General features: G+C 35.9%; 1 protein-coding gene across 1 annotated transcript in view; it reads left to right on the top strand.

Moving 5' to 3' along the window:
* The window catches only part of ITGA4 (integrin, alpha 4 (antigen CD49D, alpha 4 subunit of VLA-4 receptor)), a 37,811-nt gene extending 12,135 nt beyond the window's left edge, over positions 1-25,676 (top strand). The window contains exons 7-28 of the mRNA XM_010569283.1: positions 1,181-1,266; positions 1,598-1,657; positions 1,751-1,888; positions 2,919-3,030; positions 6,076-6,170; positions 6,542-6,632; positions 7,989-8,034; positions 8,394-8,548; positions 10,492-10,646; positions 13,858-14,007; positions 15,302-15,378; positions 18,096-18,246; positions 18,972-19,070; positions 19,513-19,592; positions 19,956-20,042; positions 20,618-20,708; positions 21,394-21,501; positions 21,773-21,892; positions 23,284-23,403; positions 23,917-24,015; positions 24,230-24,349; positions 25,227-25,676. Of these exons, the coding sequence (XP_010567585.1) occupies positions 1,181-1,266; positions 1,598-1,657; positions 1,751-1,888; positions 2,919-3,030; positions 6,076-6,170; positions 6,542-6,632; positions 7,989-8,034; positions 8,394-8,548; positions 10,492-10,646; positions 13,858-14,007; positions 15,302-15,378; positions 18,096-18,246; positions 18,972-19,070; positions 19,513-19,592; positions 19,956-20,042; positions 20,618-20,708; positions 21,394-21,501; positions 21,773-21,892; positions 23,284-23,403; positions 23,917-24,015; positions 24,230-24,349; positions 25,227-25,319 (2,333 nt within the window). The 3' untranslated portion in view covers positions 25,320-25,676. The remainder of the gene's footprint in view (positions 1-1,180; positions 1,267-1,597; positions 1,658-1,750; positions 1,889-2,918; positions 3,031-6,075; positions 6,171-6,541; positions 6,633-7,988; positions 8,035-8,393; positions 8,549-10,491; positions 10,647-13,857; positions 14,008-15,301; positions 15,379-18,095; positions 18,247-18,971; positions 19,071-19,512; positions 19,593-19,955; positions 20,043-20,617; positions 20,709-21,393; positions 21,502-21,772; positions 21,893-23,283; positions 23,404-23,916; positions 24,016-24,229; positions 24,350-25,226) is intronic.
* The last annotated feature ends 2,209 nt before the right edge of the window (positions 25,677-27,885 follow it).

The raw sequence follows: 27,885 nt of genomic DNA, 5'->3' as shown, positions 1-27,885 counted from the left end.
ATTACTGTACTTTTTTGGGGTGTGCTTGGCTTTTTGGTTTTTTTTGTTGGGGTTTTGTTTTGTTTTTTAAAAAGTTCATTAGAATTACCTATGTTTATACTTCAGCAAAACCAAAATAACTAGAAAAATAAAGGTCAGAGGAGGTAAATTAAGGTTCATCCACTTAAGCTTAATTTTTTGTTGAATAAGTAAAAACTAGGTGTTGACCTTTAAATGGTAAATTTCCTTGTTCACGTCTTTTAGCTTAAAATATGAAAAGAAAAAGCTGGCTTAATGAGAGCTTGAATTCTAGACAGTTATCTTCACAGGTGAAAGATTTAAGGCTTGTTCTCATCTGATGCAAAATTTTTCCATTTTCTCTGCATGCTGTGAAAATCAACAGTCATTCAGTAAATGCAAGAGTAGCAGAATATGTTACCTGTCTTCCCTGTTTCAACTTAGCCATAATGTGTTCTGGAAAGAGCAAGGATGACTTGTACAGCTACAGGTTAAGGCGTTTGCCTTCAGTTTGCAGTTCTGTGGCTGGACACCTGCACCAAGATACAGTGCTGTTTGTTAAGAGCTGTCTCCACATATAGCAATACTTTGTTACATAGATTCATTTACAAAAGTGGATGCAATGTTTTCTTATTACAGAATCAAACTTTTGCTCCAATTTGTTCCTGACGTTTTCCTATGTGTATGTCCACAGTGCTCTGTGTGTGCGTGTGTGTATATATGTGCACATGTATATAAGTAGCACTACATGTCATTTTTCTGCAGTCCAGTTACAACAGTAGTCAAAGAGTAACAACTGAATCAAGTGTTTCCACATTGCACTGTATGGACTTTTGATCATTTTTATTTGTATTACAATATGGAGTCACTGAACAATTGCAGAATATGTATTAACAGAAGGTGTTTGCAATTTATTTTATTAGTTTGTAAAGTATGGTGGATAATTGAGATCTTGGGAAGAAAGGAGTGTTTCTGACACTTGTTTCTGCTTGCTGGAACTTCCTGTTTGTATTGCTTATTTTCAAAAACTTTCTTTTCTGTTTTCATTGCTAACCTGCATAAGGTCTGAATGTCAGACTCAGTAATTTGTGGTGTGGACAGCTTTTATACATCATGCTCCCCCCCCCTTTTTTTTTCTTTATATAGCATTTCCAGTATTGAGTAGTGTATTTCTAATTTACAGGATACTCTGTTGGAGCCGGACATTTTCTGACATCAGCCAGTATAGAAGTAATTGGAGGGGCTCCCCAACAGGAGCAGACTGGTAAAGTAAGAGATTGCCTCTACTATTGGTTTGAAGAATATACCCCCACATACCCACCCATGATTTTCCAGTTTAGATTGACACATTAAAGACAAGTATCAGATAGATATGATTTCTCACAGGGAGAAAAGTCAAAGAAGGAATGAGGGAAGATAGTGTAGATAACATTGCTGTGAAATATGGTGTTAAAGAAAGGTACAGATAGGAAATAGTAAATAGCTGTACCTTGTGATATTGTGTGTTGCTTTGCTGATTCTCTAGCACATGCTGTAGAGAAAGCACAGGGAAGTGTTTCAGATTACTGTTTGCTGAACTCATATTTTCGTTTTGTTTCAGGCATACATTTTTAGCATTGAGAAGCAACTAAATATTCTATTCGAACTAAGGGGTAAAAAGGTAAATCTTTCATAGTACTTTACTGCACCTTAGAACTTCTAGCACATCTTCCATCAAAATTCACAAATAATGGGATTTCTTGTTTGCACACAGCTTGGTTCTTACTTTGGAGCTGCAGTTTGTGCTGTGGACCTGAATTCAGATGGCCTCTCAGACTTGCTAGTTGGTGCTCCAATGCAAAGTACCATCAGAGAAGAAGGAAGAGTTTATGTCTATATCAATTCCGGTTCTGTAAGTATTTTCTCTTAAAAACACACGGTAACACAGTCATTCTAGTATAACAAGCTAAGAAGAAGAGATTTCCTCTCTCTTAGCATACAATATTTCAGGATATAGGAAAAACAACTCTAGAACTGCAGCGACAATCCCAGCAGGGTTGTGTAGCACACCTGCAAAGGCTAGCGATATAAGCTGTAATGCATTGTTACTTACGCTAGTGTTAGAACTGAGGACAGACTAGTTTTGTTTCACAGTAACTTTGGGTGGTGATGGTGTGCCACTACAGCCTCTCTGCAAGCTCTTCTCTATTACCATGCTTACCACTGAATTGGCATGTGAAGAGCAACTTATTTAGCACTTCAGCAACAAACAAGGAATGAAAAATTTGCATGCAGTTAGTGGCATCGGTCAGGAAAGAGACTGGTAGTTCTCAGTTTGGCAAATAAAGTAACTGGACAGATCATGGATTAGAATTAGCTTCCTTTTATTCTTTTTAAGGATCAGAAGTGAAAGTATAATCACTATTTTCAGTGTGCTTCTGAATTCATCTGGCTTTGTAAATTTTATCTTCATATCTTATTTCCTTTACTTCCTGTCCACACTAATACATATTTACTCTCTTATGCTTGCAATTAACATTTTCTTAACACGTTTTCCTCACAGAGAACTAAGTCACTCCAGGATACCTACAACTAAGTCAGGCACACGCAATAGCTCTGAAGCAGCTACCATTTACTACTTTTTTAGCAAACACAGTTTTCTCAGAGCAGTAAGCCCCTGTATTCTGAGATAAGCTTGCTGCTGTTTACAGGTATTTGCTGTGGGAACACATTGCTGTTCTCTTTCTTAAAGAACAACTTTCCTATTCTTTATTATTCTTACACTAAATACTGTTAAATATCTTTGATAATGCTCACTTCCACACCAAGGACTTCAGTAGGATTATGTATTGGCATCCAAGGCAGTTTTAACATTTTGAGTAATATTCCAGGTCACCTGGAAGATGCTCTGTTAATGTGCCGTTGACTCTGTTTTCCTTCAGGAGGCAAGGATGGTAGAACTGAACATGGAGCTCAGCGGGAGTGACTCATATGCAGCCAGGTTTGGAGAGTCCATAGCCAATCTAGGAGACATAGATAATGATGGTTTTGAAGGTAAGTATATAAAGAAAACCCCTTGGGCTTAATTCTCTCTGAGCAGTGGACTGTCACGATAAACAGGATTATGGAAGTCTGAGAAGACTTTCAGTTGGTGACTTGACCTTTCTTTTCTAGGCCACTGATTTGAAATATAGCTGTCTCACTGTCATTGATGTGTAGTACCAAGAGATTAGGTTCTGTCACTTTAATAAAGAGCATGAGCATAAGGTGATAGCATAGTCTGTAACTCTGGGTGCTGGACCTCAAGTGGAATCCCTAATCCTGTTTTAGACATCTGAAGGAACAGCTGGGGAACAATCTGGCGATTTTGTAACTTCATAAATAAAAATTATGCATTGAGTCAAGATCTGCTTCTTTGTCACCAACTGGAAGTACTAAACACATGGGGATATCGAAAACAATGTGCAAGTTGGGAGACTAGTGTAGGACTACTTCCTAGTCAGGCCCTCAGGTGACTCATGAATTGCCTAGCATGGGCTCCCAGTGGACGGCGAACACAGGGAAGGACTTTGATGACCATGCCCCAGTAGTGAATTCAAAATGTTAATGGGGCTCTGAGGGAGCTTTTTCTTCCTGTTGTCTATACAGGAAGATCAATTTCAGGCACATAAAGCTAGATGCCTAAACAGAAGCCGAGAATATCCTCCCTTCCTTCCCCACCACCCAGGCTGAAACATCCTCTCCAAATATGATGAGATATGTGCTGAAGTTTCCACTGATGCTCAGGTAGAACCTGCTCAGAGGGCAGAGCCGTTCAGTCTCCAGACTTGCGTCTAACTTCTGTAACAAGCATAAAAGTAATAGACATTGAAAAGAGAATGCCATGTGAAAGTTATAGATGAAAGGTATTTTAGTTATAGAAAACAGATGAAAGGATGTAAGATGTGTTATAACATCTAGACTGACTCTCATGGCCACCTACTTCCCTTCTGCTTCCAGTCAGGCTGCCTAAAATGTATTTGCTATAGAAAGCCCCATAGTCTACTGCTCTCAGCTTCTTTCCTTCCAAGGGCATTCACTAGCTGTTTAGGTAGCCTGCAAAAACACAGCTGACTGGGAGGCCTTCAGCTAGACTGAAGACAAGCACAGGGCACCTGGCCCAGTGGCTTCATTCATTCTGTCATGGTTTCAAACAAATAGGAATATCCAGTATTCCTGTCTGAAAAACTGGCATGTGCTCCCCTCCAGCAGAAGGACAGGCACAATAGGCTGTGTAGGGACAGGATAAAAAAACAACAGGTGCTTTCTACTGTTCAAAAATTTATAAAAGGTTTCAGTTTTTTCATCATCAAAACTTGGACTTATGCAGGGACCTAATATCCTTTATGCAAAAACTGTTAGCTTTTTCTGGGCTGTATCTTTACCAAGTCCACGTCTTTCTTCACACTTCTGAATTACCCTTGTTATTTGCAGTTACGATCCAGGGTTCTCCTTTCACTCTTCCCTTTTGTCTTATGTTCTTGGTCCTGTTCCATAACCTGCAAAGCTTGGAACAGTCATTTTCTTCTTATCTTGTCTCCTTTTCCTGCAAGTAGTCTCCCCCCCCCCCCCCTCCCCCCCCCTTTGGTCCCCCTTCCCCAAACTCTTGTTAAATTTTGTTTCTCCTGTTGTGTATAAAATTGTGAAGGTAATGCAAAAGTTTCAGGTTTTGCCCCAAAACATTTGCAAACTGCAAAGGAAAACTGTATCCAAATGTAGGGCTGGAGAACAGAGAAGTAAAATCAAATTAATAGCAGCATAGCAAAGTAGATGTATGACACAGAATACAATGTAAAACGGGTATCCTAAAACTGCATGGGGAGGTGGAGCAAACAAGTGGATTAGCTTTTGAAGGGAGCAAAAACATTGAAAAGAAAAAGTGGAGGCAATATTGAGAGTGGCAGTAGGAAAAAAATTTGTAAGAAAAACAGCTGGAAGCAAAATGTAAAGAGAAATTGGGTGTTAGAAACCATTTGTCTGTAGCAAGTAATAAAAAGCACAGCAGAGCCAACTTCTTCAATGATCTAAACCATCAGTATCAGCCCTGTGAAGATAATGGTGTGCACATTGGTGTAGAATCTGCCCTCCTCAAGAACATATGTGTAATTTTAATTAGCACAACTTGGCTGTCCTATTTTCATCTCACCAGTAGAAAGATGTAACATATTTTGTGTGTTTTAGTCACCAAAGTATGGATTCAATCAGAGAACTGTTCAGTAAAACCAAATCGTCAGAGCTTTGTTTTAATTGTGATATTGGTTTGTTGCAGCATACAGTATTTCTGATTTGCAGATAGTTCAGTTTTGCATATTTGTGAATGAAAGTTCACAGTTATTATTAGTGACTTTCAAGATGATGTAATTCATCTTCCTCCCTCCCTCCCCTTTTTGATTAACAACCTCTGGCTATTTGAACCATGGGGCTTTTTGGTAAGGGCTGTTGAGGGTGGGTTGGCTGGTTTGTTTCTTATGTGTTGCCACACTCCTCTGGGATTAAATCATCTAGGCATAAAATATACCACTTTGTACAAACCAGCTACCTTCATTTCCCAGTTAAATTCCTGTTCAAGCCTGTTATCAGCTGTTAAGAACAGTTCATAGAAAAATAAATGGTTCATTTCAGGCAGCATAGTAAGAGTACCTCTTGCGTTTCAGTGATTTAATCCATGTGGGAATAGCAGAGTGCAGGAAAATGATCATAGTTCCATGAATACAAGGCTGCTTTTTTTTTTTTAAAGACCATGATAATTTTGGCTATTCTTCATGATAACCTCTTAAACTCTTACGAGTCAAATTCAGTATTGGAAGGAACAGACTTTGTCTTGAACAAAATGGCTGTAGTTGGCCCTTGTTTTCCAGAAACATAGTACTTAAGGCAGAGTCAGATTGCTGAGCTGGTCTGTATTGTTTCCATTTGCTTTTTATCTATCTTCAGCACTCCTTTTGAATTCAGTCAAATAAATTTGGTCTGGCATTGCATGCATCATGATTTGGATTTGTTTAACTCTTCCCTGTTCATGTTTCCTAGTCAACTGATTATTGTTAAATTGTTTGTCCACAGATGTAGCAATTGGGGCTCCACAAGAAGATAATCTAAAAGGGGTTATTTATATATACAATGGCAGGGAAGATGGCATAACGCCATCATTTTCACAGGTAAGCTTTTTCGATGAAAAATAATCAATCCAGAAGAAACTTAAGTTTAAATTTGAGAGGGTTTTTCCTTCATTTAACACTCAGATCATCTGAGGTACTTTAAAAGACTTCAGAAATGTTTTACATAGTCTGTGATTTCCAGCCATAATGTAATCTGTAACAGAAAAATAAATTGTTTTGGAGGCCTCAAGGTTTATGGGATACAACATTTGCAGTAACTGAACAATATTACCTTCGGAGGTATACTTTCACAGGTAAGCGTGTCACTGCCTTCAGCCTCAGGATGGTTGTGCTAACATTTTTCATTGGAAATTTCAAAGATTAGCTTTCCAAGAATAATTTTCTCTTCTTGTTTTTTTTTTTCTCCTCAGAGAATACAAGGACATGAAGTCAGTAATTCTTTAAGCATGTTTGGACAATCCATAGCAAGTGGCATCGATACAGATAACAATGGTTATCAAGGTGAATTAAACAATTTTGTTTAGTTTTCATTTTTAAAAGAGTAGAGATTCATAGGGGACAACTCTACCATGCTACTTGCTACTTTAACAGAAGCAAAATCTGTTATTAAAATGATGTCACATCTTGCATTTTGGGAATAAGGAAAAAGAGGTAAAGCTGAGGCCAAGCAGGCAGTTTTCATGGTCATCTAACTCTTATTCAAGGACTGAGAGCAATTTAATAGTAAGATCCTAGTGCAGAAGAGGAAGAATGTAATTTTTATTTTTACGGCAGACATCTCATCTGCTAATGTCACAATGAGCTAGTTTGGGTGCTGGAAGCACGTTCATTGTCCTGACTAGTGTGCTAACCTAAAAATCTTACTGGTCTTCATGTACTCTGGATTTTGCCAGGAGTCATTGAGCTCCTTGACTCTCAGTCTGTGTGAACAATACATCAACCTGACTCGGGGCTCACAGCATTGGAATGAGACTGTTGAGGTCTTGTGGACATGACACAGAAGTGCTAATTTGGTGTAAAACAACTTAGCTGGTTCCAAGTATATACTCATTGCTTTATATGTCAAAATTTTATATTGTCAAAATATTTTGACATTCCACAGATAAGCATTAGGTCAGGTCAGGTATTGCCTGTCCTGCCCTTGTGGGTGTAGAAGCATAAAGTTATCGCCTATGTCAACAGAAAAGTTATCCAGGTCAATTTGTAATGCTGGGCTAAAAGGCAGTGCACAGGTAGTCTGCTGTCAGGTCACCTGTTGTTTACTGATTTGGGAGTCACATCCTCAGACCCTTATATCATTTAGACTCATCTGACAGATGTACTTTTGCTACCTCATATGAGAGGTATATATACTGTGTGTATTTCTTTCCTTATTGCATGAATACTTTTCAGTTAGTTTGGAATAAATTAAATATTTTTTTCTATCTCTATGTATAATTTCATACTTACAAAATATATATAGTTATATATATATATGAACTCAGTTGTTCATGTATATGTGTGTGTATAGCAATATGGAATATTTGGATTAAAAAGAAGGCAAATACCTGCTATTTAGCTGAATTGTCCTTCAATATTAGCCACTTAAACATGGAATAGAAATCAAGTCATCACATTACCAGTATCTACAAGCCCAGCAAATTAGCACACAGCATTGAAGGACAGGGGACAAGAATTTGAGGAATCATCTTCTAGACGGAGAACACCACTTTTGAATATTAGCATGTGTGTTCTAATAAGTAAAGGGCAAATGGTGTTTTAATGTTGACCAGAAGGTGAATATGCTACAAAATGCTTGTACCTGAGAAGTAATTACCATTGACAAATTATGTTTATTGATCTGGTTTTTTTGGACAGATGTAGCAGTTGGTGCATTTCTCTCCGATTCTGCTGTGGTGCTGAGGTGAGATTGCTACATTTCAGTGCTTTTAAAGACCATACAATTTAACTGTACTTTTTAATGCAGTTTAATAAAATGCAGTAGTATATTTTCACCTTGTGGTATTCTTCTTTGTGTCTTGAGCTTCAGTCATTAGGCTCTAGGATGCTCTACAACTGAAACATTTAGGTAAACACCTTGAAAAGAAGTATCATTCTGAAACTTCTTGAGGCAACAAATAATGTGCATACAACTATTTGGATTCTGAAAAATGCAGATAGCTTAAAAAATTGATAATTACAGAATAGAAAAATAGATTCTGCAGAGATTCTTTAAGCTATTTCTGAAGTGTTTTGTGAACATTAACTCTTTTCTATTCTTAGAACAAAACCAGTGATAATTGTTGAAGCTTCTTTAAAACATCCTAATTCAATAAATCGAACTAATTTAAACTGCATGGAAAATGACCAGCCTGCCATCTGTATGAATTTGAAGATATGCTTTGCCTATACAGGACGAGAGGTACCTGGTTATATTGGTAAGCTACTTGGAAAAATGCACTTATTTACAGAATAATGCTATTGGTATTTAGTGGACCATTAATCTGAGTTCAGTATAAAATGAAAAATTAAAAACATGGATACCTTTTTTAGCTCCTAATTACCCTATAACATCAGGCCATTGAACTTTTATTCAATTTAGAATAACAGCACATCCCTACTAGGACTACTGGAGTTACATGACCTAGAAGAGTTAGTGATTTTAAAAAGGTAAGATAGTGTGAGGATGAAGGTAGAACTCCAAGTTGTCTATTGCATCAACGATGTAACCTAAAGTTTTGATGGCAACTGATTTAGACAAACAAAGGCTAATTTTTAGCTAGCTAGGTGGGTTGCAATGATAAAACAGTTCAGCTGGGGCTGTGCACAACCATTTAGTAGTATTTTCACATGGGATTTGCAGCAGTACTAAAACAGTACCATTATAGATATGCTATTTCTGGTACCTGTATTAACTTACCTAACTGTGGTTTGATTAAATTCACACTCGTACTTTTGAACTACGTTGTAATGATGCCATTTCAGATGGTCCCTTTCATAGCATCATAATAATAGATCTGTCATTTTGATAGGTTTTTAAATGAGATAGTATGCCATTAGGGTTCACAAAAAAAATAGAGCGCACTTATTCTGTGAATGCTTTCTTGCCCAGGGACCATATTCTGTTTTGCACAGGGCCCAAAAGGAATGTCTGTCAAGTTTGTCTGAACCTTCCACATGCAAATGTCTGGGCTGTTGCTTTGCAATTAGGTGGGGAATTAATGGTGGGTGAATGTCTTTTCTTAATGTACAATCAAATGGATTATTCAGCGTGATATTCAGATGTCCTCTAAAAGCAGTCCTCCCAGACATGGACCAAAACATACAGGACTGCTGTAGGATGCAGTCTTCCACTTAGCAATAAAGAAAAGGCATTCCTTTCATAAAGCAGCTCAAGCACCTGAGCATACCACTCTGGAACATTATGTCAAAGAGAGGGAGTCCCATCGAAATTACTGAAAAATATATCTTGTATTATATTTTATATAATACAAATTTTGCGTTTGGCAAAACCTGGTATTGCTCCAAGCAGTATCTGTTGGAGGGAATATTCATGGTGAACTTATTTTAAATAATTTACTGTCTAAAATTTGGCTGTATTGCCTGGGTGCTTTTAACCTGTTTGTCACATGCTATTTGTAAACTGCAAACAGCCCTGCAAATACATGGTATATAAAAATTAAATTGCTTACATCTTCTGTATGAGAATATACAATATCCTTTAGGAACACATTACAGAGAACACATCCAATGATGAACTGTAAAGTTTTGAGTTCAGATCTTTTGAAATTCATATTTGTTGTGAAAGATGAGCAGTCAGACTGGATTCTCCTTGCTGGATTTGGACATAAGACTTTTTGACTTAAATAGAAAAGACTAGAGGAAATTCTAGATATCCTAATTCAACTTTTGGCAGAGATTGAGAAGTAATAGATCAGTAATGCTCTGAAACTTACTTGCAATTTGTTATAGCAATTCATGCTAACTTAAATAGAAAAAACTGTGAAGTTAAATAATATTTGTCAGTGTCTGTTGACTTATCTGTTTGTTGAAATTTAATGTCAGCCCTGTAAGTGACTGAAGCAGGTTTTCTTTAAATAGATTCTAGTAGAAAAATATAAATATAACTTCACAAAACTATCCCTGATGTAAAAGCATGTATCAGGGATTAGTCATAATGCAACCAATTTTCAGAGGGCTAGAAGCTTTCATTAGGTATGGATTTATGTCAGAGAATTTTTAAGCATAGCATTTCAAAATGGATATTATGAAACATACTTAAGGAAGTGAGTCAGAAGATGTAATTTCTATCATAAATTCATGAAAATTTTAACACTTAAAGTTTTTATAACTTTTATTTTCCCTGGGTTTTATCTGGTAGTACTGCTTTATAATCTGAGTGTTGACGTGAATAGAAAAGTGGATACACAAGCAAGATTTTATTTTTCCTCCAATGGAACATCTGATAAAATCTCAGGAAACGTGAAGATTTACAGCAAGAATATTGCCTGCAAAGATCATCCAGCATTTATGAGGGTAATGTAATTTTCAATACGTATTGCCCTGTAAATCCTTTGTTCTCCTTTGAAAAGCACACCTGCTGCAAAAGAACCTATTTTGCTTACAATTGCATCACATCATTTTGGAAGTAAAATATTTGTGTTCATAACTTCCACAGTTAATATATTTTAATTTTGATGCTTTCTTAGCTTTCTGTGGGGAAGTCAGTGGGTCTGCCATCTCTTATGACGGTGAGAATGTGCATAATAATGATCATGGTGATAAAGTAGGACATGAGCATTCTTGGCATTTTTTCACCCTTTTTTATGGATGACAGATCATAGATTGAGGCTGGTTTGGAGCAACCAAGAAGATAAGGATAACATACATTTTCTGCTGAACATTTCTGATGGAACTTTCCTATGTACTCCTTAATGCAAAATCTTTAAACTTGTAATTACACAGAGAAAATGTTTATTATGTTTTGTCATTTGTAACTATTTCAAAGAACACATGTATGGTCTTGCTCCCCTTTTTACTGTGAGTAGATGAGGTGGACTCACCTGATGAGAACCCATTCCTGATCCATAGGAAGTGAAATGAAGATGATTGCTAGAAGAGAGTCTCGCGTGATCTGTTTTGTGAATTTGTTGCAAGGAGCCAAAGGCTAGTAGGGCGTGAAGAAGAACACTTGCTTGGAATTGTTTGATTATTTTTTTTCCTGCAAAGGGATGCAGCACTCACCAAGGGAAATAGTCAGAGAATCAAGAGGTGGAAATGGGGTAGGAAGAACACTCATGAGAGTTTTATGAATGAATTTAGAATGGAACAATATGAAGAATGTGCATTGTGCTGAAAAAGTGATCTCTCTACTCACAAAACTGAAGCCTGCACAAATCCATGTTTCTCCTGGACATAGCAACCTGAATCCTGGACCAGATTAGTAGTGAACACGGTTACAGTTCTCCGTCTGTGAAGGTGTAGAGACAACTTCGTTGTAGAAGGAATCTGCTGGTAGAAGTGCTTCAGAGGAGAAGCTGCAGAGGTAGAAGTGCTGCCAGGGCAAGTGGGCGTTCAGCAGGAGGCTGCTGGAGACCCACAAGGTGTCAGCTAGCCAGGGAGGCCTGTGCCAACACCAGTAATAGAGATGGTACCAGCTACTCAGCAGGAGGAAGTTGGGTGTTGGTTTCTCCAGAAGTAGAGTTTGAACCAACAGCAACCATCCTTTGAAACTGAGGATGGTACTGACTTGGAAATAAGTTAGTAAGAATCTAGTCAGCAAGATCCTAACTGCAATAGGAGTCTCAAAGTTACTGTTACCCTGGAGCAAATAAACTCTCGTATTCATGCTTGATGTATCCCTTTGGAGGATGAATGAGGGACCTGTCTTCAAAGTAAGAACAACTGCAATCAGGACAAGGATGTAATATTTTTAAGGCCATTCACTGGACAAGGAAGAATAAGAGTGATTCAGTATATCAAACAGAAGCTTGCCTATTCCAACAAAAATTTTGGAGAATAAATGCGAAGAACTTGAAGTCCTAAACCACAATCAGACAATAAAAACTAGCGGATGTAGAGGAACTATGTTCTATTAAACTCGGAAAAATAGACTTATCTCCTGTAAAACCTTATCTAAGGGGGAAAAGAATTCTTTAAAGAAATACTAAGGACAGGAAGTATTTAGATGTAAGGGGAAACAAGGGTAATAAAATAATGGAATAGTTTGCCTAGCCTTTTCTTTAAAATCCTCAAGGTAGCAATTGTGTGACCTTTTGAAACAAACATCTATTAGGATGACTGGTGCAGCTGATCCTGCACAGAGGCTGGGAAATAGACTTACTTAATTTTCTACAGCTACAAAAAACCCTGCAGGGAAAAAGTCTTCCATGTTATTTTCTTCTTCCTTCCTTTTACTTATTTTTTGTTTATGACACTATTAGAAGCCAAATCTTCGTGATAAACCTTTGGGGCAGAAAGGAAAGCTTATGTTATCTACTGGAAAATTGCCCAGATGCATCTCAACTCATAGTTGCACCTAAGTGAATGTTACTTACAGGAGCAGTGGCAAATTGCCACTTACTTATAAGAGTTTTGTAAGCTAAGAGAGATCTGACTGACAGCTGACCTTGTACAGGTTGCTGAACCAGCATCAGCAGGTATTTGTGTAGGAGGAAGGATATGATTTGGCTTATCACTTCCTATAGTCTATCATTAGTATTTTTTCCTCCACATAATTCAATTTTCTTTTTAATTCTTAATTAATAACATTACAAGCATCTCCTTCCACCCACTGAGGTTTCTGTACTTGTATGAAGCTCCTAAAGTTAAGTAAGTGTGAATGTCTGTCAAGTACAGTCCTTGCAAGAGACGATGTATGTTTTTATGTATTTTGAGTAAAGACTAATTAATAGCTAATTAGTATAATGGAAATAATATAAAGCAGATGCAGAGAAGACCTTGTGGAAAATTATTATGGATTAGATAATATGTGATTTGGCCAAAGGAAGCTTGCAGATAAGAAATAAAGTAGTGGCCATGTGGAGGGACAATCAGCGTCTGTCTATCTCCTACACTTAGGGAATAATTTAATCAGGTTTGCTATTGTTAGTACTCGGTGCTTCAAGCTGTTCAGTTTTCACAAGTAGGTAGTTTGGGCTCTGATCTGCAACATTTCTACACAGTCAAGGCTTCATGTGCAAAATGGTCGTTTATTGAGGAGTTTAATCTTTTTCTTACAGAACAGGAAATAAAGAGGCAGAAAAATAAAATGCAGTCATGAGCCAATTTAGTGGTACCGTGGGAGAGCTCCGTTTGATTTCATACAGAAATATCCATGGGTTTTGTCTGGCATTATCCCACCGCTTAACTTTCTCCATTTTAGCCAACTTTTGCCTATTTTTCTATTTGGGCAGTACAGCATTTCATAGGTGTGTAAGGTAGTATTATTGACAGAAATAGGTTCACTATTCAGTAAGAATTCTTTTAATGAAAGAATCTTCCATGCTGAAATGCCTGATGCTGTCATTGAATGTATTATGCTTTTCTGCATTTCTGATTGATTACCTCTTTCAGTGACAAAGATGTCTGGAAAAGTATATGAGCCGTATGGTGTTTTAAATTATTTTATGTGTAAAAAATAAGTGTTCCTCTTTAAATTAGTTCTAGGGAACCTTATAATCTTTAAAACATAAGCATACATGTCTTGTCTTATATGATTAACTCATTAGGTTTCCAATTTTCATAGAAAGATGTAAGGGATATCTTGACTCCTGTACACGTTGAAGCAAGTTATCATCTGGGGCATCATATTCTACAGAAAAGAAATGCTCAAGAATTTTCACCACTTCAACCCGTTCTTCAGCGGAGGAAAGAAAAAGATGTTATAAAAAGCAAGGTTAGTGTAGGAGTTCTCTTTTTTCAAATGCAGTAAGTAAATATTCACATTTTAATCTTCAGTTAAAAAAAGCTTCACACATATATAGCATGTGAAGGAATGCATTTTTCAGACCAGCACATAGTGCCTTGATCTTAATAAAACAGCATTATAAAAAATACCTAATTTTTCGCTAAAAAAACAATAAATATCTTTGCAGAACTGGTATACAATTTGTGTTATGATTTAAAAAAAAAGAGGTACGTGCAGAGAACTTGCAAGAACATATAATATTATATACCTCAGAACACACAGGTATGAAACTCCTCTTTGAAATATTCATTCTTTTTCAACTACACAGGACGAGTCACTTTCCAGTATAAAATTGTTCTTTAAAATTAAGTCTGTGTTAAATACACAGTATCATGTTGGTATTAATCTTGAAGTGTTTCATCCATGTTGCTGAAATATTAGTTCTGTGAAGGTATTGCAGGTTCTCAAACACAAAGTCTGTGGGGAAAAAAAGAGCGTATTCTGTATCCTTAAATGAGTATGAAATTAACTTTTTTTCCCAAAAAAACTTATTAAGAGTTAACAGACTCTGACTTAAGCAAAAGTCAAGATGCTCTGAATTTTTAACTACCAAATGGTCATAAACATACTATGACTTTTCACAAACAGTAAGCTTCATGTAATTCAGATAGAGCTGACTATCAGAACTCTGAGATATATAAAAGCTCCTTTTAAATGGCATGCTTTTCTTTTCGTCTTTAAAACAAAATTTTGTTTTAGAAACCACAGAGTTAGAGAGAAAGAGGGTGCTGTTGAACATAGTGACATAAATGTGCTCTCTAGCATACTGATAACCAAGGCATGGACACATGCAACTCATGCTGTCTCTAGTCTCATCAAACCTTACTAACAGTATGGTAAGTAAAGTTTTTGTAATGAGACCCTCTTGCAAAAGTTAATGTGCTGTATCATAGGAGAGACTGCGAGACCTTAGTTCTGGATCCTCTAAAACCCTCTGCCCTTTTTATGTACTACTTTTAAAAAAATCAGCTGAACGTACACCCACTGGTTTAACTGCAAGAGGCTGCGTCTGGAAAGCCTCTCTGTTACTATTCTGGACACGCAGAATGTGTTTGGAAAAAGGCAAATCATAGCCTGATTGACTTGCTTTTGGGAGCAAGAGCTCTTAGCCAATTCCAGATACTTGGTAACAAGGTGATAAGTTTCTTTCTTTGGAAATACTTTTACTCACTATAAGATGCATAATACATTAAAGTGCTTTTATTTTATTTGTCTTTTATAGTTTGTTTTTGCAAGATTTTGCTCCCAAGAAAATTGTTCTGCTGACTTGAGCGTTTCTGGAAAAGTTGTTTTTCCAAAGTAAGTATAATGTGGCTTTCAGTTCTCTTATTTGCTTCAGTAAGTTTTTATCAAAATTATTCCTTAATCTTTTGTATGTAAAGAACATTAATTTGCAAAAGTAGACTATGGACTCCCTGAGAAAATATGAGGAGTAAAGCTATGTTTAATTGAAGAATATTTTTAAATCATAAATTTTCCAGGAAATGTAACAGGGATATCTATAATTGAAGAATTGTTCTTGCATAATTAGAAGACTTTACAGCTCATAAAATACATCTTCTTCATAAAAAGGTAAACTTGTATACTACACTTCATATATAACTAGGCTAAGATACAGTGCACAATACATACTCAATATGTAGACATCATAACTACTGTTAAATTGACAAGCTATCAATTATTTCTGCTGCTCTTATGAAGATACTGTACTTGCACTGTACAAAGAAGATACTTCAGTTTTGTACTAAGACATTGTTATATTTATTATTTCAATTATAAAATAGTGAAGTAGCTCTTTTTCCTCATTTACTTAAGAATATTTCATCTTCAGTTTTTTACTGCTGATGGAGACACCAGATGGTTGAATATTATGTGAGTTTTAGACTTTTTTCCCTACATGAATTAGCTTGCTTTTTTCCAAAATTAATTTTGTTTTGTGATTTTTTTTAATTTATTTTTTTTTATTTACATCCCTGATTTTTTTTATATACCCTTTAGTATGTTTCAGTTTTTCCCATTCCTTCCAATCAGGTATCCTGTTATGCAAGATAATTAACACACCTTCAAACTATTTAAATACAATTAATATTGTCTTGCAGAATCTGTATTACACCAAGCAATACTTTGTGAGATATACTTCTATTTAGCATCATCTTTGGAAAGTTTTAAGCCATGTAGCATCATTTCTATTCAGAATGGATTTTAATGATTTGATTTTAAGTTATATTTTATCATCAACCCCTTGTTCTTTATTGAATATTATACTTCAAAGCAAGAAACATGGGTTGCTGGTGTGCAAAAAGAGAAATTGTACTTGTTGTGAATCTCAGCTAGCTAGGTATTTTGTGTGTGACCTGAATTTTCTTGTGTAATTTATCACTTTTAATGTTGATCCTACTTTAATGGAGATACTAGGTTGAACAACCTAAAATGACACCGAAAGATCATGACAGTCATATAATGCTGATTAATCACACCTGTGTGATCCTGAGCACAAGCTTTTTCATCTTCACAGATTTCAGAATAAGATTAGTATCTTTCTGCCTACTTTAACATGTGGCCTGTAGCATGAGTCTTAAGCCCTTTCATTTTCTTAGGCTTGAAGGTTATTTTATTTGAACGATCATAAACTTTTCAGAAGGAAAGATTGTGCAGCATTTCCATTCGTGACATTAGCAATGCAGTTTTGTAAGTACTTCAAAGCTCTAAGAAAGGAAAACAGATTACAACATACCTGCTTGGCATTAGGTACTAGTAGCAGATTTTCAGTGTAAATAAATAGGCTAAATATCTTGATAAAGTGTGAAGTATCACCTTAAATTACATTGTGCCCCTAGAATCTCGATTAAAAACTAGTTAGCTGTTAAGTGTTAATTTATTTTGTCTAGACAGAATGCATTCATTATCCTTGAACAGCAAAGCAAACACTTTTAGTCTTAAAAGAATGAAACCAAATAGGGGTGTCAATGTAATGCTTTATTTACTGAGTTATGAGTCTTCATGCATACACTATCATGTTTTGTTTAAATTGCTTAGATTTTGGCCTGCTCTGTAAATTTCTAGTCCACATCGTGCATTTTTTAATGAAGAATGAAATATGATTACCAGGGAAAAGCTCTAGTTCAGCTTTGTTGTAGTCCCAGATGTGCACCTGGTGCTTTTGTGTACTTGTGTGTTAAGCTGGGAGGCATCTTTGTGACAGCATCTTGTTAATGAGCTTGGCTGTAATGCATGTAAGAGGACTGAAAGGTAAGCATATAACTAGTAAAACAACTTTAAAATTTAACGTAAACTTAATCAAGCTACTGAAATGTTAACATTGTGTTTTTCTTTAATTTGCTTTTGTCTTGGAACCTATCTGCTTTTGCAGTGCTTTTACCTTCTGTTGCTTTTCTAAGTGCCAGCTTCTTTCCCAAAGGTGTTCAGTGACTAATGCTTTGGTTTCAAGCCAGAATATCTGATAAATGTCTGTTTCTAGGCAGCCTTTCTACAAGTCTTAATTAAACTTTAATGTCAAGCTGAAGTTTACTTTTAGCCCCCCCATAGCGTGTCCGTACTTGTAACATGATTATAGAACATTACATAGATCATAAGATAGGCATGTACACTTGCCCTCTTTGTGACCTGTTTCATATTAACTCAGTCCTATACTTTGAGTACAAAGACTGAATTTTGAAATAGTGTCTGAAAATACTGTAGGAGTAGCACATTGCTATTCTCATCTGTAAAGGAAAGGACCTACCTTGTAAAAGCCAGAAGCATGACTGGTCTGATAACAGTTTTCTTGCTCTCGCATTAATAACCTCAGGCCTTAAAAAGTACAATACTGGAGTGGACCATTATATAACTGGTGTAATACCTTCAGTTACAGAACTGAGTAAAAACTTGCCTAATGATCTCCAGCTGAGCTTTGTCAGAACTGCATGAAATTAACTAAAAGAGCAGTGGAGGAAAATTTTTGCATACAAGCCGTATATAGAATTACTTTTCACTTATTATGATAATTATTTTTATAGGCCTCATGATAAGAAAACATATCTCGCTGTTGGAAGTATGAAGACTTTATTGTTGAACATTTCTCTGCTTAATGTTGGAGATGATGCGTATGAAACTGTCCTCCACATTCAAATCCCTAGAGGTCTTTATTTCGTCCGAGTTTTAGAATTGGTAAGAACAAAAAAAAAAAAAAAATCTGTCAAACAGTAATCCTTTGATATTTGTCTTTTTCAACCAGACATTTTTCAAATTACGTTAATGGATTGCTGAGTTTCTTTAGATACTGACAACATACAGCCCCCCCCCCCAAAAGCTGACAAAACTCCAGTTTTTAAGTTCTCAGACTTCTAGCTACCTCAACTATGTGCAATTTAATCAATACAGGTGACTTAAATCATTTCAACAACAGGATGTGATGGTAACAAAAAAAAAATATTTCAGGGTGTTACTGCTACTTTTTGTCTGACGATCATGTTTTCAGTGATCATAAAGATCTCATTGAATCTGCTCTTTTTCACAGATACATAGTCTGATGAAGAAGTCACAAGTCTAATTGTTCTCTCTTTCTGCCTTTTTAAAATAACTGCTCTCTGGTAGAATCCCCCTGACACCTTTCAGAGGTTGGCTTTAAACTTGAGTGGGACTGGGTCTGATGCATACACCTTAGCTTCGCTATTAGCAAGCAGAAGATGAAGTAACAGGTTACAGTAATCAATATAAGGATACATTAAAGTAGTCATGAATAATAGGAATGTTCTGTATATTTCCATCAGTGAAATAACAAATGCCTAGTTCAGGGAAATATAAACCACTCAATTTCAGTGTGTGCATGTAATTTGAAATGTCTGAAAAAAGCAGTTTTATGTTAATAATCAATAATTTGTCCTTTATTTTAGGAAGAAAAACAGATATATTGTGAAGTATTAGATAAAGAAATTCATGCCATGAAACTTGAGTGCAGCGTTGGTTATTTATATGTAGATCAAAAATCAAAGGTAAGCTATGTATGAAGTTCCTGGCTTTAAAAACACCCTAAATATATTATGAGGATTTTCAGGGGGAAAACAGACTTGTTTTTCAGAATCTCTCCTTCATTCCCAACTAACATCTTTTATCATGTTGGTATCTGAATCTCTCTGCTACTTTTAATGTTAGATGCTTAAACACTCTCTGGAATAACCCATTAAGGGACAACATTGTTTGTATCATGCATCAGCTGGTGGCGCTCGGCTTCCTGGACAAGTGAGCTGACTAAGGCTATGAACAAATGTGTTAGGCTGATAGAAAGGGAGTATAAGACACAAAAAGCAAGTATTTTCTCAGTTCTGAATTTTTTTAGAGCAGAAAATTCTAAATGAGTTTAATAAAATATTTTTATTTAAACTGTGTTAAGACACACTATCATTTGATATAAAGAAAATTTTATTTGTTCTACAGCTGGATTTTAGTTTCCTCTTGGATGCAAGCTCATTTACCAGAGCAGAAGATGACCTCAACATCATCATTAATGCTACCTGGTAAAGTCTAATAAAAATTGCTCAGTGAAAGATATTACTGCCTTTGGAAAATAGACTAGGGAACACTGGAAAAACTTAGCAAAGCACAACTGCAAGAAAGTACATGGGTTGTAAATCTGTAGAGAAAGGGAAATTACAAAAAAACTCAGATAATAGGTATTTAAATAATGAGCAGGTTTCTGCCTGTATAAAATGTTCTGGGTTTTGGGGGTTTTTTTTACTGCCTGACATGTTACCAAAAAAAATTTTGTTTTAATAAGCCGAAAGGTCTGTTTAATATTTGTTTATAGAAACGATGCATAGCATATGATGATGCATATGATGCATTCAATACTCATTTTTTCTCTCATTGCATTTTTATAGTAAAAATGAAGATGGGAACACGTTGCTGGATAACACGCTAACTTTAGCTGTACCTCTAAAATATGAGATCGAGTTAAATGCTCATGGGTAAGTCATCTATTACTATACCTGCACATCCATAGAACTGTTGTCTTGTTACTATTCTAAATTCCCAAAACTTTTAAGCAGAAGCATTGATGTAGCTGAAAAATCCTGGGAATGAGATGGCACAGCTATCCTGGGGTCTGACCCACACCCATACACTTCTAAGATTTTGTTTCCACTACTGTGAGATGAGACCAATGATATCTATGGTGCTTTGAACTTGTCTCTTAACAGATTAATATTTTTTAAGAACTGGAATATTTTTAATAGAAAGAGGTATTTAATAAGAGCACAGCAAATCCTCACATTCCTTGCTTAACATGGACCACATTCTGGGTTCGTTGTGGGGCATTCATGAAGCACAGTTTTGGGTGAGGATTTATGACTTCTTCTGATTCATCTGCCTTTTTAAGAAGGAAGAGTACAAAGGTAGAGGACTTCTCAGTATTCCTAGATTTACTTAAATGCAAACTCAGGTATTTTCTTAGAACCAATCTTACTGGAAACAGCATGGAGCAGAAAGTTATGCTAACTATATATAGCAATTCTATTAATTAACAACTTCTAAACCATTGTAGATTTGTATCACCAGCTTCATTTGTTTATGGAACAAATGAGAAAGATTCACCAGTTACATGTATGAAGGAGAATATCAACTTCACTTTCCATGTAAGATTTTTTTCTTTTGTAAACCCTATTGTCCCTGTTTTGAAGGTTAATGCTCAGATTTCCAGTGTATCTAATGACAGTCTGCACAGTCAATGAGGGAACTCTTTAAGAGTAAAAGGGCATGGTGAGCAACTTTAGTGCGTTAGTGATGGGAAGTGGCTGTTAATCCCTCTTTGAACACTTTCTTCGGCCTGGACAGTCTTCCACTGAATGGTCAGAGAAAAAATACTTAGCACGAGCAGGATTGAAAGTGGTAGAGCAGTTCTGACTTGCCACTTCTTCCATTAACACTTTAAAAGCAATTATGTTACGGTAAGCAAAAGGAACTAGGAGCTCCTTATAAGACGATCTATAGGTATCAGATTTGTCTTCAATGGATTAAAAGCAGGAGTTAGACATTAATCTCTCCTAGTTCCTTTTGCATGTTCTCCCGGAAGGCAGTCTGTATGACCTCAGGGTAGTCATTGCTGATTAGCACTACTTACTCATTGGCTTCAGAGAAGTGAAGGGTTCAGTAATCCTACAGAATGAATTAAGCAAAATGTTACAAGTCCTAGCAGAATGCACTTTCATGACAGCGTAACAATGCAGGTGCTACCCCATTCTGTATTTATACATGTATTTTTGTTACTTGAATAGCTACCATGAAATAAAGCTTTAAATGTATAACATTCTTCCCCACAAGGTTATCAGTGCAGGACCAAACATGGCTCCAAATACAAACTTAGAGATAATGATACCTAATGCTTTTCCACCTAATGACTTCAAATTATTCAACACATTGGATATCAAGGTAAGCATAGGTTACTTAATATAATTTTATTAACTATATGAATTCTACAAAAAAGAGAAGCAGAGCATAGCAGAACTAGGTACCAAGTATGCGTTCAATTTGTTAGCTATGGTGAAGCAGAGTGAACAAGAAAGTTCTTCAGCCCCTGTGTTTTAGAATTCTGAAAGTAAAATCTACATTCCTTTTGAGCGTCTTGCCTTTCAGAAATCTGTATTCTGATTATTACCTGATGTTTAAATTCTAACAGTGATGATGTTATTTTTATTTCCAGACAACAGCTGGACAGTGCTCCTATAACAAATATCCCAGAAACTGTAGTCCAGCAGAAAAAAATGAAAACATATTAAAGGATGTTGTCACTTTCTTTTCAAAGCCTGCTAAGAGACAAATGGTAAGGTCTGTCTTTTGGCATCAGTGCAAAATAAATGACTGTATGAATGAGCCTTAAGACAATGGTGTATCTTATATAATGAGGTCACCAGAGCAGTCTTCCAAAGATTTGTGGTAGGACCTGTGATAAGTTCAGCATAGTCATAAGTGACTTTAGTGAAAGAGGTGAGAACTGAGATGAGAAAGTTGATTAATGACACGTCACTGAAGTCAGTGTGGATGACAGTCACCTACAAAGAACTGCCAAAGGGTTATGTAACTGAATGAGTGGGCAAACAGAATGGCAGATGAAAGTCAGTAACAAATTAAAACTGATGCATGAGGGAAAAACAGGCTTAATTTTGATTACATGAAGTATGCAGCTGAAATATTCATTGCCTTTTCCACATCAAAAAAGTGCCATCAAACCTAACTAATAGGAGCCAGGTTAAAAAAAACCCAGAAGTAGTACTCATGGTGGAACTTCTTACTGAAGGGTGTTATGAATGCCAAAAATAAGTGAATTCCAAGGGAGACTATACAAGTTAATGGGACTGAAAGTCATTAAGAATTACAAAATATATGGAAATAAGTTTCGGCTCGGGCCGTTCTCATTAAAAATATTTGGGAGGCTGGGAGAATACAATACATGTCTGGCCTGTTCAAGCTCGTCCCTCTGTACCTGCTTATGGACCCTGCTGGAGATCAGATACTTGACTATGTAGACCAAACCAGAACTGCTGTTCTAGTGTTAATTTTTGAGGGTTTGTTCTCACAGAAATCTGTGTCCTGCAACTTGTGTTTGATAAGGTACGATTTTGTTTAATACTTTCGTCTTAAAAAAAGATAAACATTATTAAAAATGTTAATTTGGGACTTCAAATAAGCATGTTACAAGGAACACCAACCAATGACTGAGAGACAGCCTGCACTAAAATATCAAATCAGAACTTGGACATTGCAATCTTGGACAGAATATAATTATGTACAGGCTTACTTTTTTTGTCTTCTCCAAAGTTGAGTGAAATGGTACTAGCTGTCAGTGTATAAGTACAAGGATCAATCAGTTACACTGTTTATACTGGATATCATATAGTCATTGTCATCTATCATTCTTGATAAAAGCTAATTTGAAATAACAGTATAAAAAAAAACCCATATAACCAAATTATGACAATTGTTATTTTTCCATCTAAAAAAAAATTTGAATTTTTAAGAAAAATTACCTGTTGTGTTCTATAACAATTAGGTTGGTCCCTTGTGCTGTTCCTTAAGCACCTATGGACTGACAGTGATGGATGACAACCTAGAGCTACACCCTGACATTTCAAGAACAAACATGGATCTTTGTCTTAAATACTAAGTTGATAAAGTTGATAAACTTAAGTTTTAATATTTCCCTCCCTTCTACAGTACTGCATGAAAAATGACAGCCTTTGCTTACAAATATATTGCAAGCTTGGAAACATGGAAAGTGGAAAAGAAGCAACTGTTCAGTTGCATCTGGAGGCTACTCCTTCACTTTTAGAAATGGTAACACATGAATTTTTCATACTTGAGGGGAAATATTTCAAGGCATATTTGCAGTATTCTTTGCGTATAAATCCTAGGTATTAATTATTTTTGCAAATAGATGATTAAATCCAAATCTTTTAGGTGTTAACCTATTTTATGTTTTCAATGCTAAGTCTCAAGGTGATACACAAAAAGTGAAAACCACTGAAAAGTATGTATTTTAGCTTATCGCTTTATTTTATAGTATGTATTGCTTTGCCTATTCTGGCTAGGTTATGTAGGATTGGGATTTCATTTCAACTCACAATTGTACTTTTCTAAGAAAAGCAGCATGCATGTGGACTTAAGTAAAATCCAACTGGGCTTCATTCCAGTGTCTGGTACTAATTTGTTTTGTGATCAGAAAAAGGCACCATTGTGTGTTTGTGTGAGATTCTGTTTCTGTGAGCAGCTGTGTTACCATTTTTGCTGGGTGGGAATTCATGTGTTGAAGTTATTTTTTAAAAGATAGGAATTTTTTTTTTTAATCAGGATGATGCATCAGCATTGAAGTTTGAAGTAAGAGCAACAGCCTCACCAGAAAAAAATCCAAAAGTTATTGAACTACACAAGGACAAGCAAGTTGCATATGTAAGAATTCTCTTTAAGGAGTTTATCACATATTCATTAGTTAGAAAAAAAAACAAGAGCAATTAAAATTGTGGAATTCTATACGTATCTACAGACAAGCAATGAATACAGTGTTTATTACTTAAGAACGTATTTAATTTTCCTAGCTTGTTTTAGTATCATTTAGGGAAAAAAAATTAATCAGTTAGCCCTAAACTTATTTTCTGCTTTCCAGGTCTATTTGGAAGGAGTGCACCACCAGAAGCCAAAATACCATGTTACTGTGCTAATTATTGGAATAGGCTTAATAGTTGGTGTTACCTTGTTTTTGCTTCTTTCATTTGTACTATGGAAGGTAGGTTTTCAGTATTTCTCAGTCGTTCTCAAGTCAGGAATTCACACTGTTGGTAGATCTTTGGATCTGTTAATGCAGATAGTTACGTTAAGGATAATTAATATTTTATTGCAATCTGTCTTTTCTAAAGAAACATAATTCCTCCTGTAACTTGTGTTTTTTTCAAAATACTTCTCCATTTTCCTTCATTTTATCTTCTGCGTATTCTACATCTGTTATTCAACACCACAAACTCCTTCCCATGTTTTATATGGCATCTCATGTTTGCAAATGGTTTGTATAATTTAATGATATCAAATGGATCATTTTTGTGGGATGGTGCCCCACATTTAATGTCACTTGACACATGTTGACTAATAGTCTACAACATAGTTTCATGCCAGACTAAAATGTTCAACATTTTAAACTGCAACATAAATGCTAAAAAAACCCCTGTGCATAAGCAAAGAAGAAAACTATGAAGGATGCAGCTTCTCTGACAAGCGATTAAGAGATTGTTAACTTCTTTACGTACATGCAGACTTTCTCCATCCATCGTTTTTCCCAGGGAAGTGTAGAAATGAAACAAATTCAACAGGAAAGTTTTGTAACCATTTCACTTTTTAAAAAATACTGGATTCTGTGGACTGTTACAGTTCACAAGCCCACATGTCCTTACTCCCTGCAGGAGAGTATTAGCCTTCCAAAGAGTAAAAGAAAAAGCAAACCTACTTTTTTGATTGATGAGTAACACTTGATTACGTGGTATGACAAAGCAATGGCAAATACCATCGTTCATAAACACCATATACATGCATTTTATTTTAGCTCATCTTTTATGGTTTAGATTTAATAACAAAGATTTGCTGACAACAGATTCCAAAATTATGTATTTCAGATTGGCTTTTTCAAAAGGCAATACAAACCAGTCCCTCAAGACAAGAACAGAAGAGACAGCTGGAGTTTTACAAGTGGGAACAAAGATGACTAAGACGGCAAATAAATGTTTGATTTTAAAATGAAGAATTTAAGATTCAGGTTAATTCACAGGAGAAGCATCAGTAACAAGAAAACTGGTGTTGGGCTCACTCGCTCCTACAAAATACACGTTACTTCCTTGAACTGCATGGAGGACTATACCTTAAAAGTACTGTTGTTTTTCTAATATGAAAATGGTAAAACAGTTTGCTTTGAAGTCTCACAGTAGTATTTGAAATGCCATATATATATCTGGTTTCAAACAGACAGAAGAACACTAAAGATAAAGAGAAGACGACTTACTTACCAGAATGAAGAATTTCTAGAAAGTAATAATGTTTGGCCAATCCTGGAAAATAAGATCTCAAACACGTTAGCATGACTTATTCTATTCATTTTCAAGTTTCAATAATCTTTTGATTAAACATTTAAGAAGAAATCCTCCCTCATCTTGCTTTGGCAGTTTTACAAGGGTAAATTAGCTTAAACCAATAGAAGGACCGTAAGTACAGCACACGGCATGGATGTAGAAAACAGCTATCAGAAACTCTCTTGGGCTTCTGAAGGTAACCTTGTAAGCTTTGGCTTCACAGGTACAGCCACAACATTGCAGAGACTTAGACACCCAGGCAAGCCAGAACCAGGAAGGTCAAAGGTGGATTCAGAGCAGGGAATTCTGTGGGCTAGCCTGGAGCTGCAGCACAGAATCCTCTCTCAGCTGTAGAAAGAGTAGTGTACTGGAGATTATAATTTGTAGCCATCTTTAACATGGTATTTGCAAGCATGAGAGAATTAGTTGTTTCATCCTTTCCTCGGATATTGCTGCCATGATATTTTGGACTTTTCCAATGAAGTATTTCTATGTGGGGTTTTTTAAAGCAAGTATTTATTTTTATTTATTTGAAGATTTTTCTATAGTACTTAGCATAGTAGTATTTAGTACTGGCATTCTTCCACAACCTGAAAAAAAAAACCCGAACAACTTTACATGATGACCAGAGAAAGACATACCCAAAGACTCCAAATGCCAACCTTACCGGGCCAAATTTTATCTTTAGGTATGCCACCCTTTACCTGAAAGTACTTAATAAGGGAGTCATTTGGAGAGCTAACTTGGGTTCTTGTGAAGTTGTCAGGTAAATACCATCCAAACAGACATCCTCAGAAGCCACTCAGCAGAAAGACAAATGACTGAATAGAAACATGGTTTAAACCACTGCTCTGCTACTACAGGAAGTTTCTTCAGCTAGATAAGTTTGCACTGCCACCTAGCTTTGGCAAAATAGTACAATCCAGGGGAAAAAAAAAATGTTACTTTGCTCCCCAGTACAACTGGACAATGTACAGTTTCTTCAATAACTGAATTTATTGCAACAGCAGTATGCAATATGGCCTTTCTTGCCATGCCCTTGAGGTCTTTCTGAACTGCAAGGAGAAATGAATGTAGTACGTACATACACTTTGAAGCTGCACCATCATACGGGAATTCGCCTGAGACTCAAAAGCAATACAGAGTGCCTTCAACAAGCACTTTTGCTAATAGGGTGTTTGGTGCCATAAAAGCCACGTTGTCCACTGATTCTAAAGGTATTGGGGACCATTTTGTAATTTCCTTTCACTTCATTTGATGCCAAAGATATGGATCACTCTCAAGTAAATTTCTCTCTCAAATCTTCTGCAGTGTAAGGACAAGAATGTGCATATATTTAAAAAAAAAAATCAAAATAAAGTATGTGAAGGATGAAATATTTTCTTGCAAGTCTATGAAAATATACACAAAATGCTTATCTTCCAAATGGCTTTAGTGAATTTTTGCACTTTAACCAAAATATCTCTGAACAGAAAATTAGTTTGATATTACAGCATATTGTGAAACATATACCTCAAATACTGGAAGAAGCATTAACACTCTTTTTAGTACAAACAATGCAAAGAAGTGAAACTAAAGCATTTTGTTTATCTTTGAAATAGTTTACATAAGTCAGTACCTGTGATAATGTTGCCTTGGAAATTGTATACTTCCTATTCAGATTTTATTATTAACATGTAAAAGTTGGCTGCCTGTTCTTAGGATATGAAGCAAAATTTAATTACCCTTTATAAATCAGATTGACAAAAAAATGAATGTACAGTGTCCTGATGGTGGCAAGGTTATAAAGTATCACTCATTTTATTAAAAAGAACCCCAACAAGTTAAGCACATGAATGCTGTTTCTTCTGCAAGTTCAATTATTTTGTTAATTTTCAGTTACGTAATAAAACCTGTTAAATCTACTAAAGGTAGCTGGAATCTCCTTCTTAGACAACTTTAGGAAGTTTAGTTTGAATTGTCTTAACATGTTACAAATATTTGATGTGATATAGTATCAATTAGAGTAGCTTAACTGGAGAGTACTCACTGTGACTCAGACAATGGGTATAAACTGAAATGAGAGGTTCCAACCAGCCATGAAGAAAAACATTTTCTTCATGAGGACAGCCAGGCATCAGAACAGGGGTGCAGAGAGGTTGTCTCATCTCCATCCTTGGAGGTTTCAAGGCCGGACAGGATGAGGATCTGAGCAGGAGGTTGGGCTAGT

The sequence above is a fragment of the Haliaeetus leucocephalus genome, unplaced genomic scaffold (assembly GCF_000737465.1).
Source record: "Haliaeetus leucocephalus isolate CR32 unplaced genomic scaffold, Haliaeetus_leucocephalus-4.0 Scaffold1, whole genome shotgun sequence".
Classification (NCBI taxonomy): domain Eukaryota; kingdom Metazoa; phylum Chordata; class Aves; order Accipitriformes; family Accipitridae; genus Haliaeetus; species Haliaeetus leucocephalus.
Note: the sequence above shows the minus strand (reverse complement) of the source record. Positions and strands in the feature narration are given on the sequence as shown.